This window comes from Camponotus floridanus, unplaced genomic scaffold (assembly GCF_003227725.1).
Source record: "Camponotus floridanus strain SB8 unplaced genomic scaffold, Cflo_v7.5 scaffold18, whole genome shotgun sequence".
NCBI classification, from domain to species: domain Eukaryota; kingdom Metazoa; phylum Arthropoda; class Insecta; order Hymenoptera; family Formicidae; genus Camponotus; species Camponotus floridanus.
Window position 1 is genome coordinate 2,711,318 of NW_020229303.1, and position 15,764 is coordinate 2,727,081.

Below are 15,764 nucleotides of genomic sequence, written 5' to 3' on the forward strand. Positions count from 1 at the left end.
TATTTTATAAATTATATATATTATGTATTCATATAATTTATAAAATATCACTTGATACTATGACTGTATACATATTGCAAAAAATATAAATCAACCATATATAGACATGACAAACGTGTTTGTACAAATACAAAATGTAGTATCTATATAAGTATTATGACGGACGAATTACTTCAGCAAACATGTCCCCTTTTGACATCGGACGAGGTGGCCGAGTGGTTAAGGCGTTGGACTGCTAATCCAATGTGCTCTGCACGCGTGGGTTCGAATCCCATCCTCGTCGTTTCGCTTTTTGTGTTAGTTTGCAATGAGGCTTTCTTACCGGATTTTCTCATAAAATATTAGTATCAGTCACAAATAAATATGCGGTCAAGTTCAAGTGATGAAGATATTTAAACTCAATTTTATGTTGATAATACGTATGCGCAATTTCGCCGCCTTTATACACAAAATGATTTTTTATCAAACACTACTATATTTGAACACTTTTAAAAGAAAAAAAATAAAGAATTTTAATTAAATTTTTTATGAATAATTTATTTTTTATTAATAATTTAATACTATTAATAATATTAATACAATTTTAATAAAATTTTATTATTTTAGATATATACAAAATTATATATAATAACAATATAATTACAATGTAATGTAATGCGTTCATGAGAAAAATTATATTCGTAGAAAAATTACAAAAATATCAAATGATATCTTATGTAATATATATTATGCAACGATTTGCATGAATGATTTGTTGTAAAATCGACGGAAATCTTTTTGTGCATTATGTAAATAGCAAATAAAAACTGTCAATTATTTCAAAACCGCATTTTGAAATGAAGAGATAATGAAACTCTCATACTCGTTATTAGTCATAATATTTTCTAAGAGTATATTAGTATGATATAAGAAAAATCATGTTAACAAGTTAATAAGTTTGTGTTAATAAGTTACATTGTAATATATAACAATAATAATAATAATAATAATAATAATAATAATAATAATAATAATAATAATAATAATAATAATAATAATAATAATAATAATAATAATAATGTTATCATACTAAAATTAGTTTTAATTTAATATCACATAAAAAATATTATTAATATTATAGAAAATTTCACAGAAACTTTTATATAAAATACTGTATAGTATTTTATTTAAATTTTTCATAATTTAGAATCATAATAATAAAAATTTATGTGAAAATTTATATTATTGAATAAATTTTTAATTAAGTCTATATTTATACAAAATAAAAAAATAATGAAATATATCCATATGATATAACTTTCACGATGCTCAATTTATTCATAATTACTAATTTTGATTCTCGATTGATTAGCCAACGCAAGTAAAATATTGATGGATGACTAGAACATTTACTACAAAGAATAATTCACCAATGAATATTTTTATTCCACTAACAATATACCTTATGTGATTGATTACATAAAATTGAAACATGTTTTGAGATCATTTGTGCAAACTATGCTGTCCATTTGAAATAACAATCGAGATCGAATTACGTTTTAATACGTATTTTTAGAGCTGTGCAGTGAAAAACATGATGAATTATCGATTTATAATGAATATTTTCCGCATTCTATATTCTTGCCATCATTGTTTAATTTCCATTTTTTTCTGAAATTTCGTCATTAAATATACAACAAATATAATTGCGGGTTTGTTTTGTTCACTGTAATTTACATTACAATAAAAAATGTTTTGAGACGAAAAAAATTTTAGAAACACAACATTTGACGTAGTAGAAAAATAAATAAACAATTATGTTATTTTTTACATCCTTATTTTTCATCTCTGTTGAAATAATGACTTTCATTTAGTAATATTAGTTAATAATATTAATTTAATAATATTTGAGTACATTTGTAAAGAAATAATTGAAAATAAGAATAAAATATAGACTAAATATGATTATTAAGATTAAATTTTCCTTATGAAAATTTTCTTTACCTTTATTATTTTCAACTACGATTATAACTTTTTATCAGAAATAGGAAAAAAATGTTTCCATCCGTTTTATTAGGATACATTGAATTACATTATTATGTCGTTATTATGTTTAATTGCACAATAACACATTGCTAATAGACTAATCTCTGCAACCACGATTTTCGCATTAATTGCAATTTACAAAGTAATGTATTAACTTGATTATCACATTGTTTAATTGTGAATTTATTTAAATCCTTCAATGCATATACATTACACACTTATGCATTTCTCGTATCATCGAGTAATGCATTTTCTGATAAACATTTGTCCATCGTACACTTTACCCGACTGATAAGCTAAACGAAATTTAATTCGTTACATGCATACGTTATTTGCACATGTTTATATATTATATATATAATATATATGTTAAATTATCTGAATATTTTCGAAAATATTGTTCAGAATGCTTCCATTTATAACCAGCAATAGTAATATAATCATCTATACCATACCTATGTATATATATGTATTTACAAAGATTTCATGACGCGCAGGCTTATCGATTTTTGTATTTTTTATAAACATAAGAAGCATACAATTAATTACTTATAAAAAGATATTTTTTAAATATTAGAAATTTTATTGTAAATGCAAATGCATTAAAAACATTAATATATACGATAAGACATATATATGTATGTATTATTTTAATATGTATATTTATTGAATATTACATTTACTGTAAATAATTGTTTGTCATTTGCAGGGTTGGGTAAGTTTATATTTTAAAAAAAATTAAATTAAGTTAAAGTTAATGGGTTAAAAAATTAATTTAGTTATGTTAAAAGTTATACAAATAAAAAATTAACTCAATAAAAGTTACGTTAAGATTAAATTAACGTTAGTTAAGATAAAAGTTAAAATTTTGAAAAGCATTATTTCATTTTATATTAAATTAGATTGTAATTTTAAAATTCGATTACTCTAAATAATAATAATATGAATCATCAAATAAATTTGGGGGGAAAGTTAATAAGTTTAAGTTTATGTGTTTTAAAAATAACTAGTTAAAGTTAAAAGTTAACTCTTTTTAAAATAACTAAGTTGAGTTAAAAATTATTAACTTTTTAACTTTTTTTTTAACTTTTAACTAATCAACTAGTTATTACCCAACCCTGATCATTTAAAAGTCATATTCGAAAATGAATCGAAGAATTTATATTTTATTATTTATATTAATCAAATTATTTTCTTATTTTAAATAAGATATGATAAATTTTATTTTCATAATAAAATGTTTCACTTCATATTAATGAAATATAACAAAATAAAATATGAACATAATAAATAAATGTATACAGTCTCTAAAGTCTGACCCAGCTCCTGGAAACGGCTTTTATATAGAAAAAAATGTTAGACAAAAGTTGTCGGATATTAAAGAGAACAGATTTTGAAATATGGACTTATTTTGAATGATCTTTTTTTCAAGATCAATGTCGATGTTTTTTTAATCTTCTTTTTTTATTGCATATTTTTATAGTCTTTGTTGAAATGTTTTCAGAACATTATAATAAAGTATTCTTTTATTAAATACTTTTTATTTATAACTTTTGGAATTATAAGATTTGAAATAATTTTTTAATTTTACATAAACTATAAAATCTCACATAAGATATTTTTTGATTATCTTACTTTAAAATACTTTTATGTACAAAATAATGAAAGAAATTCATTGGTGTAAAGAAAACACATAATTGCTTTTTAAGAAAAACATACAGCTACTTATTGTAAATTACATATTTTTTCTTAAAAACAATTATGTGTTTTGTGATTCCTTTGTTTTATGATTCAATTGATTCCTTTCATTATTTATACATAAAAGTATTCAGGTAAGATAATCGAAAAATAAATGTGTTTTAAGAAAAAAATATTTTCTTATAGTATTCTGAAAACGTCTTAACAAGGGTTATAAGAATATGTAGTAAAAAAAGGTGCATTTTATTTCAGAAAACATCGGTTGTATTGATTTGCATTTGAAAAAGTTACACAAGATTAATTCCATATTTTCATTATCTGTCCTCTTTAATATTCTACAACTTTTATCTAAAATGTTTTCCCATATCTAAAGTTGTTTCCGAGTTTCAGAGGTTGAGTCAGATTTTAGAAACACTTGTCTTGGATAAATAATATAATACACCTTGTTTTGGATAAATAATATAAATTTTAATATTTAAATAAATAATATAAATTTTAAATTAATTCATTTTTAATGTTTTTTGGCGGAGACATTTTTTTTAACATTTTGTATCATTATAAAAATCATGTATCTTGTAAATATAATTGAATTCGAGACTTTAATAATTTTTATTGACAACAATCGAGAATAAAAAAAAATCTTTTTGCAATGTTCTCCAATTTTAAGATTCTAAGATATAAATCTAATTATAGAATATCTAAAAATAATTAAGTTTCCAACTTTTAACATTTGAATTTTTAACATTTATGGGAGGATATATATTCAAAAAAATCGATTTTTTAATTACTGCATTTTCTTATAATATGACATCTTAAGAATATTTTTCTAAAGTTTCAAGTCGAAATTTTAAAAAAATAAGAAAAGTTATAGCGTTTTAAAGAGGTAAGCGCTTGGCTTCACGCTTGGTGGGTGAATGTTACTTGACAAACTATAACCCTATAGCATCTATACTTCTTGTTCTCTTTCTGTTTAATGTTAAAAAACGCTAGTAATAAATGAGTAATAGAATGTTAGTGTTAGAAAAAAAATTTTGGATACAGAATATTAAATTTTATTTTACTGCAATATCTGAGTGTGTGAAATGTAAACATTGTGATGATATAACATTCAAAGAAAAAAGTATGCGTGAATTCGGATTTAAAATTTAATAATGTTTTGTATCTATTTTCAAAATATTAAGAATTTAATGAAAATTGTATAGAATGTCCTTACATGTGTTTAGAATCTTTAGTACAATTTTTAAATCGATTCACTAAAGCATTCTCACAAGTTATAAGGATTTTAATTTGCACCAAATTAACATGTGTTCTTATGGGAAACGTATAACCACGTCGATTCAAAAGACAAAAACACGAAACATGAAAATAATATTCAGAATTTGTTTAAAATTTGCAAAAGTTTAGATACAGAGGAAATATTTGGTCAAATAATATATTATACAAATACTATAATAACTGGTTAAAAAGATATTAAATATAATTCAATGAAGTTAACCATGTATCTGTCACAAGGCGAAATTCTCTGCCAGAAGTTAATCATTTCGATTAACAAAATTCGGAATATTTCAGTAAAAACGCGATAAATGTTAAAAAATATATCTCTGCACTCTAGCTAAGATCAAATTGTAATATTTCATACAATTTCTACTCAAAATACACCAAAAGTGGATATATTCGTCAATATTGATTTTCAGCTACTTTTTGCTGGGATTGTACATACAAAACATCCTTAAAATCACTTGTAAATTAATTCATGCAAGCAATGAACATCGCGCAGAATCAAATGCGCATCAATATGCTTCTACAGAAGATTCACGTCGAATAATAAGAGCGAAATGTACTACTCCTAACGAAGTAGGCAAGATTACGTCGTAAGCCAAATTTGAATTGTTACAGGCTACCATGTCTGCAGAGGACTCACATGGTTCTGAAATAAATGATTCCATAAGTAAAAAAAAATCACTGATATATTGTTTAAAAGTATATTTACAACTTTAAACGCGTTTTTTTTGAAACTATGTTTTCAAAATCGGTAATCAAAATATCTCGAGAACCACTGGATAGATCACATTTTGGTTTTTTTCTACTTATTCAGCATGAAATGCGGTCTTTGTCGTAGCCGTTTTTTTTTGGTCTTTTATTATTTTTTCATTACCAAAAAACAATCGATTTTTTATGCGAAAATTCGCATCTTCGAATTCAGATAAACGCCATTTTTTAAATATTGCGAACTTTTTAAATCGGTTATGACAAAGACTAGATATATCCATCTATTTTAAGACTCATTTAATTTTTTTTATTTCAGATGAACCTTGTAGATAGCACAATAGTTACCGCAAACCGTAACACGTGCGAACACTTGTGACGCTAGCAATAATATCTGCTATATTTTTTAATATTTTTAATAAATTTAACACTGTATATTATATTAAGAAAAATATATGATAAAACTCTTTTTTTGATAATCCTAATAATTTCCACGAAAAAATTTATGAAAATAGAATCATTTTTGGTACGTTCTGGGTATATGTTCCCCCTTAAAGAATTTCAGGATTTAAATACCATTTTATATATATATATATATATATATATATATATATATGTATATATATATACAGGGTGGGGCATTTATCTTGAGACAAGACAATATCTCGATTGGAGTCGATTATTTTGAAAAAAGTTTTAGACAAAAGTTGTAGGGCATTAAAGAGGCTATCGAAAGGTCCATATTACAACTTCCGGTCTAGACCGGAAGTGGCGTTTTTTGATCAGAATTCGTTTTTTTAAATGGAAACACCCATTTTTTGCCGCGGATTTCGATTGGAAATCGAAAAAAAAATACTTTTTGTTCTTATTATTTTTTCGATTTAACCCATATTTTGGCCATAAAAAACAAAAAAACACAAAAATCTTGAGATAACGGAGTACTTTGTTGGGGTTGTGTCCAGGAGGCCAAAACACTTTGGATAGCATATATCACATGTAAAGTACAGACTACTTTTTCATGGGGTGGTGATTTTTAATCTAAACTTAATAAACTAGAAAAAGATTTAACGGATTACTTTGAAAAGGAATAATTGACATTTTTTTGTATTTTCGTTTTCTTTTTTCGTGAGTTTTTAAATTTAATATAGGGGATATTTAGCCCATTTCATTTATCCTAATTTTTTTTCTGAAATCAGATTATCTTTTCAAATTTTGTCAGTGCAAAACTTTTTTTAAAATGGAGGCTGTTTCTGTAGAAGAGAAGATAGAAATGATTCTTATTTATGGTGAATGTGGTAGAAATGTTGACGATGCCGTTACACTTTATGCTGAACGTTTTCCAGATAACGTGCGATCTCGAGCATCTTTTTATCGGGTTGTTACACAATTTCTATAAGAGGGAAGTGTGTCTAAGAGAAAAAGAGCTCGTCGAAACCTAGTTACTGGAACTGACAATGAAATTGCTGTATTAGCTGCAGTAAATGTTGACCCTCATGTCAGTACTCGACAAATTGCACGCGATTCTGGAATTTCGCGACGTAGTGTAGGCAGGATATTAAAACGTTATAAATATCATCCCTATCACATTTCGTTGCACCAAGAACTTCATGATAATGATTTTCAGAACCGAGTTATCTTTTGTCAATGGGCATGTCAACAAATACAACAAGATCCTAATTTCTTTGCTAAAGTCCTATTTTCAGACGAGTCCTCTTTTACGAACCACGGCACGGTTAATAGACATAACATGCACTACTGAAGTATTCAAAATCCACATTGGTTACGTTGAGCATCAGCGTCAATGGTCTGTGAACGTTTGGTGTGGAATAGTTGGTGACAAGATAGTAAGTCCATACTTCATTGAAGGCAATTTAAACGGCGAAACATATCGTAATTTTTTACAAAATCAACTTCCGCTTTTACTTGAGGACGTACCCTTAAATGTAAGACAACAAATGTGGTTTTAACACGATGGATGTCCATCGCATTACTCCCGAACTGCTCGTAAAGTTTTGGATCGCGAATTCAATGGACGCTGGATCGGTAGAGGGGGTCCAGTAAATTGGCCAGCAAGATCTCCAGACCTTACGTCTCCAGACTTTTATTTACGGGATGGGGGGGGACTTTTATTTATGGGGTTACATAAAGAGCGAAGTTTACAAAGAAGTGCCAACATCTCTGAAAATATGATGCAACGAATCCGAAATGCTTGTGCCAAAATATCACCTGATGTACTCCGCAGTTGTGTACGATCTATGGAAGTTCGGATCAATAAGTGCATTGAAGTCGAAGGTCGCCAATTTGAGCACTTATTAAATTAAATTAATTTCAAACAGATAAGACAATCATACCAAATTGTGAGAGGCAAGGGGACTCACCTAAAACAAGCACCCCAAAGGGGATAAAAAACTACTACGTCCACGTCGTTATTCCTGGGTAGTGCTAAAAGTAGTTAATAGTTGTACAGTTTTTCAACCTTAAAGTTAAAAAAGGGATTCCAATAAGGTACTCCGTTATCTCAAGATTTTTGTGTTTTTTTGTTTTTTATGGCCAAAATATGGTTTAAATCGAAAAAATAATAAGAACAAAAAGTATTTTTTTTTCGATTTCCAATCGAAATCCGCGGCAAAAAATGGGTGTTTCCATTTAAAAAAACGAATTCTGATCAAAAAACGCCACTTCCGGTCTAGACCGGAAGTTGTAATATGGACCTTTCGATAGCCTCTTTAATGCCCTACAACTTTTGTCTAAAACTTTTTTCAAAATAATCGACTCCAATCGAGATATTATCTTGTCTCAAGATAAATGCCCCACCCTGTATATATACAGGGTGGACCAATAACTATGTTCACCTATAATATTTCTGTTATTTTTAGAGATACAAAAATTTTGTACTTATAAAAGTTGTACGGTACCAAAATGGCCGTAATATGCTACTAATAATTTTTTTATAGGTGGAGGCGTTTCAGAGATTTCAAGGTCATTTCCATTTTTTTAAATGGGACTTCCCATTTTTTATTACTTATTCTTATAACTTATCTCGAGAGCTTACCAAAACACTATAATAAAGTATTTCTTCATTGAGTATTTTTCGAGTTATGAGGCTTGAAATCATTTTTTAATTTTACATAAACCATAAAATATCTAGTAAAATATTCATTTTTCGATTATCTTTAATGTTTTTATGTACTTTTAACTTTAATGCTTTTATATAAAAAATAATGAGAGGAATCAATTGGTATAAAGGAAAAACATAGTTGTTTTTAAGAAAAAAATATGTAATTTGCAATTAACAATTACATTTTTTTTTAAAACAACTATGTGTTTTCTTTACACCAATTGATTCCTCTCATTATTTTGTATTTAAAAGTATTAAGGTAAGATAATCGAAAAATGAATATTTTACTAGATATTTTTTGGTTTATGTAAAATTAAAAAATGATTTCAAGCCTCATAACTCGAAAAATACTCAATGAAGAAATACTTTAAATTAAGAAATGATTTCAAGCCTCATAACTCGAAAAATATTCAATGAGGAAATACTTTATTATAGTGTTTTGGAAAGCTCTCGAGATAAGCTACATGAATATGTATATAAAAAATATAATTAAATATATAAAAAATAGGGAGTTCTATTTAAGAAATTAAAGGTGATCTTTACGTCATCTTCAAATGACTTTGCAAGGTCAAATCATTGCCACTATCTGATGGCCCTCTTCAAGCCATACAACTTTTGTCTGAAACATTTGTTTCTAAAGTACATAGTTTATGAAATATTCGACCGTTCCGGGACTTTTGGGACACCCTGTATATGTATATATATATATATATATATATATATATATATAATGGAAAATATAATGGAGAAATTCATCCCTGTGAAAAGAATCTTTTAAAATATCTATTATATCATATGATACTTGGAGGTCGCGATACTCAAGGAACGATGTGAAGATTCGAGCATGTAGAATATAGACATACAAATCCGAGGTCATGAACAAGCCAGATGTAAACGCAATCGAATATCTGATACAGAAGCACTTGAAAAGATACTTGAAGCTTACGACGTGACAACATTCACTGCAGATATTTCTACATTAATAATTAATGTTTAATTCTACCATTACTAGCACATACTTCCTATTGTAGTGGTACTTAATTATATCATAATCTTTATGATATCGTATATCTTAATTATCTTGATTGACACTTAGCCGTATGGATAATCACGGCACGTAACAAATTTCGCGTTAATTGTTTCAAGGCTTAAGACAGAGACAAACAATAGCAGGAAGCGACGCTATCACATACTGGATTAGATTGCAATTAGTGTGTTAATCATTGTCAGCGTATTTTTAGCGATCTTTGTAATTTATGCAAAATCTAAAGCCTTTCAAATAATTAAAATAAAAACAAATTTTGAAAAACAGCATCAGTTATTTTTCAGATTTAATTGAGATTTAAATAATTTCACAAAATAGAATACTATTTTGTGCACATAGAGAGAAATTGTATTAATTTTGTCTTTAATCTCAATATTAAAAAATACATAATAACAAATATGTAATATAATATTAAAAAGTATATAAGGTAAATAATATATGTATGTGCATCCGCTATTAAAAATATATCTTAACAAATATATTTGTAAACAATATATACGTACATATATAGATATATATGTATACAAAAAATTTTAATTATTCCAATATTTTATTAAATATTTTTTGCAAAATTTTGACGAATATCAGAATTAAATTATTTTTAAAATAACTCTAGAATAATAAAATTTAATTTAAATTATAAAACTCTTCTCTATTTAATTTTATGATATATTTCTTATAATATTAGTTTCACACATTATTAGCATTAGTATTTGTAAAAATTATAGACATTGCCTCGAGAAATTGAATTTATTTTCGAGAATCTATATTATACAATAATATTGCGTTTAATGACAGAACAAGTATATGATAGAGATATCAACACATGCATACGCATACAACAAGCGACGGACGAGTTCGAGGTAATAAAAAATGCGTGTTTATGCGTCACTGTTCGTGGAGTATGCATGTGATCGATCGTGCTTGATCGTGCTCAATCTCTGCTTTATCGACTCTTCTTTATCTAATCGAAGGATTTCTAGCATGTCTTATAGGAAACACGGATGCGATGCACGAATAAATCGCATATTTGTTCTTCTTGTGTGGTCTCTGATAGCATGAAATGCCGTTTTCACAAAGAAGATTTAACGAGGCAACACCGCTTTTCTCAAGTAAGTTCTGCTTTAATTCTCTCAGATACACTCTTTTTGTGCATTATTTATGCATTTCGATCGATTAGACTATCACTTCCTGCCACTATTCGTTATGACTCATGCATGAATATTATGCAAAATTATTATGTATGAATAAATATAAATAGATATTCCATATTTTTATTTTTTACAAATAGGTTTGTGTGCATACTTATTTTTGTGTATATATACATATATATATATCGTTTGTTTTGTTGATATTTAATTTTATTATTATATCATTTTCCTATTTCTTATATATTTTCTTATATATTTTATATATTTCCTGTTTCTTTATATATTTGATTTTTTATTATTGTTTTTTATTTTTTTTTGTTATTTTTATTCAGATGAGGATATAGTGATCTGTGCATGTTTTATTAAAAAAAAGGAAAAAAATGCTTTTCGGATCATCAATCATATTCATATCTTTCATCTTTCTTGAATGACTATTTATTTATTTATTTCTTCAATGTTAAAATTTAAATATAAATTAAGAAAAAAATGTATGATATAAATTATATTAACATTTTTACTTATTCTATATGATATTATTGTTAAAGAAAAAAGAGTATTTGCGTGAAGCAGTCGTGGCCGAGTGGTTAAGGCGTCTGACTAGAAATCAGATTCCCTCTGGGAGCGTAGGTTCGAGTCCTACCGACTGCGAGAGATAATAATTTTTTTTTATTTTTCGAAAAATATCTGCAAATACCAAAATATATTTGTAGATTTGACATAAGAAAAGAGCTGCTAGTTTTCATAAACAATTTCTTTTTTGAGAAAACTTTTACTTGAAAGATAATATAAAGAGACTGTAAATATTACAATTTAAAATATAAATTTATAAAAAATATATTTAAAGTTACTTTAAAAATATATATTAATAATTTAATATGTTAGGGCGAGAGCAGTTAGGTTTCATACAAGAATATATATACATTTAGAAAAATGATTTTTGTCGGATATTATATCTCATTATAATATATATAGTATAATATAATATAGTATAGAAATATACTGTAAAAAACAATTTTTTTTTAATACAAAAAATTTGTTATTTTAATGTAAATAATTTGTATCATGTCACTTTCTTCATTATAAATTTATTGCTTATTAACAATAATTAAAATATTATTAAACAAATAATTAATGCAATAAGAAAAAGTAAATTATTATGTCAAGCAGTTAAATGACGATGCTGCTTCTTTGTTTTAAGCCACTATCAAAGTCTTGTAAATAGCGACACATATTATAATTGTTTATTTATCTTTTTATCGCACATAATAGCAGTCATATGCGCTTCACAAATATGTCAAATCATCAAAGCGTGTGGTCTGGTGATTAATCAAAATCTTTCTTCCACATATAACATCTCGACGACAATAATCAATTAATCTTGCTAATATTGTCTTTCTTTAGAGAGAGAAGAAATTTAATGAACGTACTGTATTTTTAAGTTTCCAATATAATGAATTCTTATTTTTTTATATATATTTTATATAGAAACGTTTAACTTAAAATAAATTATATATATATATATAATTTATTTTAAGTTAAACGTTTCTATATAAAATATATAATATATATATATATATATATATATATATATATATATATACAGGGTGTTGCATTTTAAAAAACGCACGATAATTCTTCAACAAAGCATTTTGAGCAAAAATGTTTCAGACAAAAGTTGTATGGTTTCAATCGAGACATAAGATGATGTTATTAATTTGACCTTGAATAGTTAATTGAAGGCCACATGAAGGTTACTTTCAATTTTTTTAAATGGAACTGCCTACTTTTTATTGCATATTCTTGCAGCTCATCTTGGGAACTTTCCAAAACACTATAATTAAATTAGTTTTCACTAAGTACTTTCCGAGTTTTGAGGCTTGAAATAATTTCTCAATTTTACATAAACCATAAAATAGCTAGTAAAATATTTATTTTTCGATTATCTTACCTTAATACTTTTATGCATAAAGTAATGAAAGGAATCAATTGGTCTAAAGAAATATACAGTTGTTTTTACACCAATTAATTCCTTTTATTATTTTGTACATAAAAATATTAAGGTGAGATTATCGAAAAATGAATATTTTACTAGGTATTTCATGGTTCATGTAAAATTAAAAAATTATTTCAAACCTCATAACTCGAAAAGTACTCAATGAAGAAATACTTTATTATAGTGTTTTGGAAAGCTCCCGAGATAAGCTACAAGAATAAGTAATAAAAAATAGGCAGTTCCGTTTAAAAAATTGAAGTTGACTATCACGTGATCTTCAAACGATTTTTCAAGGTAAAACCAATGACACTATCTTATGGCTATCTTGAAACCATAACTTTTGTTTAAAACATTTTCACCGAAATCGCCATGGTTTCGAGATATTCGAGTGTGAATGTTAAAATCGGACACCCTGTATATATACATTTTAACATTTTTTTTCTGAAACTCTGATTATAATTCATATATAGAATAATTCAAATCAATGCATATATACAGGGTGTTCTAAAAAGGTATGTCAAAAATTTAAGGAGATATTCCTCACATTTGAAGGATGAAAAAATATTATATGGACATAGGTGCGGAAATGCTTATTTCAGGAATTATGTTGAAAATACTGTTAGCTGTATTATTTACACAAGGAAAAATTTAGAATTAATTATTGTAGACGACAATCGTTTAATTAGGCTTATTTACATTTGGTTTTAATGTGACCTTGAGTATGTTACAATAAATGTTGAAAATGTTCATCATTTTCCTGAATACAAGCAGTGACACGTCGACGCATCAATTCACGGACACGTTAAAAAATGCCACCATTGCGTGATATTCAAGATCTTCGTGACCGTATCACTGCAGGTTGCGAGACAATCCGTTGTACGCTGGGCATTTTTGAACGTGTCCGTGAATCGCTACGTCGACGTATAACATTTTTTCATCCTTCAGATACGGATTATCTTCTTAAATTTTTTGGACATATCTTTTTAGAACACCCTGTATATATATATATATATATATATATATATTTATATATATATATACCCTGTATATATATATATATATATATATATATATATACACAGGGTGTTCCAAAAAGATATGTCCAAAATTTAAGAAGATATTCCTCATCTGAAGGATAAAAAAATGTTATATGGACATAAAGGTATGTATGTATGTATATATATATATATATATATATATATATATATATATATACATACATACATACCTTTTTAGAATCCTGTGTGTGTGTGTGTATATATATATATATATATACATATATATATATATTCTAATACTCATGATATTTTTAATGAAGTACATTTTTAATTTTTAAAAGATTTTAATAATATACGAAATTTAAGAATTTTATATAAAATATAATATATAATATAATTTTAAATATAATTTTTAAATATAATTTTTTAAATATAATATAATTTTATATAAAATTATATATAAATAAGAATTGTTTTAATAATATACATAATTACATAAAGCTATAACACTTGTTCTTTAATAATATTACTAAAAATGTTATATATAATTTTAATGGCCATAACTACATAACTAAATAAACAATCATAACTACATAAATAAAAAACCTTTTAACAATTAAAATTCTCTCTTATTCACTATTTCTCTCTCTCTCTCTCTCTCTCTCTCTTTCTCTCCCTCTCTCTCTCTTTTTCTCTCTTTGTGTAATGAATTTTTTTATCGATAAAAGAAAAATGATGGAAAAATTAATTGCTAAATTTTATTGAGTTTAAATGAACTAAAAAATTCGACGGCCAAATTCTTTTAGGCATTTTTTTCCCTCTCTTTCTCTTTCTTATTTAATTTTCATCAAATTAATTCCTCAAGATTTCTGAGATAAATCTCTCATACAAATCTCACGTGTTTGTGTGTGTAGTATATATTCCTGTAAATATATAATAGTGCCATTGTTGCGACATTATCATGTGATGGCTAATAATCTTGAGAATCACGAGAATCATAGAGTTATTAAATATTTTTTGGTGAGATTATAATGATAAATCGACTGTCTCTCTTCAAATAGCCTATGTAAGGAAACCTTATCTTGAAAACTGTCAGTGTATTGGCACATTAATAAAGACGTTATCGCGATGCTAATGGATTATTAAAAAAATTATTACCTTTCCTCAACTCTTAATAAGTTATTAAGAGTACGGAACGTATCAGTATTTCATAAACTCTGTACTGAATAGGAAGTCTAAATCTCATTTTTAAGAAAATTTCCCTGAAAAGGGAAAGAGAGAGAAAATTCGCGCCAATAAAATATAATTTTAAAAATATACGACTAAAAATTTCGTGATTTGCTCGCTACTAAAAGTTTCTAGCAAAAAATTATTTATGTGATGTGCTGACAAGTAAAAATTAGAGTGTATCAAGATACGCGAACTTGACACGTGTTAAGATACAAGTAACTATGACACTATGTACGTATAATACAAGTAACTATGACACTATGTACGTATAATTAACCAATTTATTAATAATTTTAATTAATTAAAGATATATTCATATTAGATAATTTTAATTAATTAAAGATATATTGAGGATAATACATTTTTTATTCTTTAGTAAAACAAATAGATATAATAAATAATATTTAATATTAATAATAAGAAATAATATTTGCACGTGTTGCAATTTTTTAATAACACGTTTACATAGTCTAGTTTTTTTATCGTAATTGTCATCAGAACATTGATTAGAACATTGAAG

General features: G+C 26.0%; 1 protein-coding gene and 2 non-coding genes across 5 annotated transcripts in view; all 3 read left to right on the plus strand.

Moving 5' to 3' along the window:
- The first annotated feature begins 201 nt into the window (after positions 1-201).
- On the plus strand, positions 202-283 carry Trnas-gcu. Its single transcript has one exon. It is a non-coding gene; the product is annotated as a tRNA-Ser (tRNA).
- A 10,512-nt stretch (positions 284-10,795) lies between these two features.
- Positions 10,796-15,764, plus strand: part of LOC105249384 (sodium-independent sulfate anion transporter) — a 16,916-nt gene continuing 11,947 nt past the window's right edge. Inside the window, exon 1 of one of the 3 annotated variants that reach the window (XM_011254808.3) lies at positions 10,796-10,984. In XM_011254808.3, the coding sequence (XP_011253110.1) occupies positions 10,936-10,984 (49 nt within the window). In that variant the 5' untranslated portion in view covers positions 10,796-10,935. The other 2 variants (XM_011254815.2, XM_020026959.2) reach the window with 2 other exon arrangements.
- On the plus strand, positions 11,590-11,671 carry Trnas-aga. The gene has a single exon. It is a non-coding gene; the product is annotated as a tRNA-Ser (tRNA).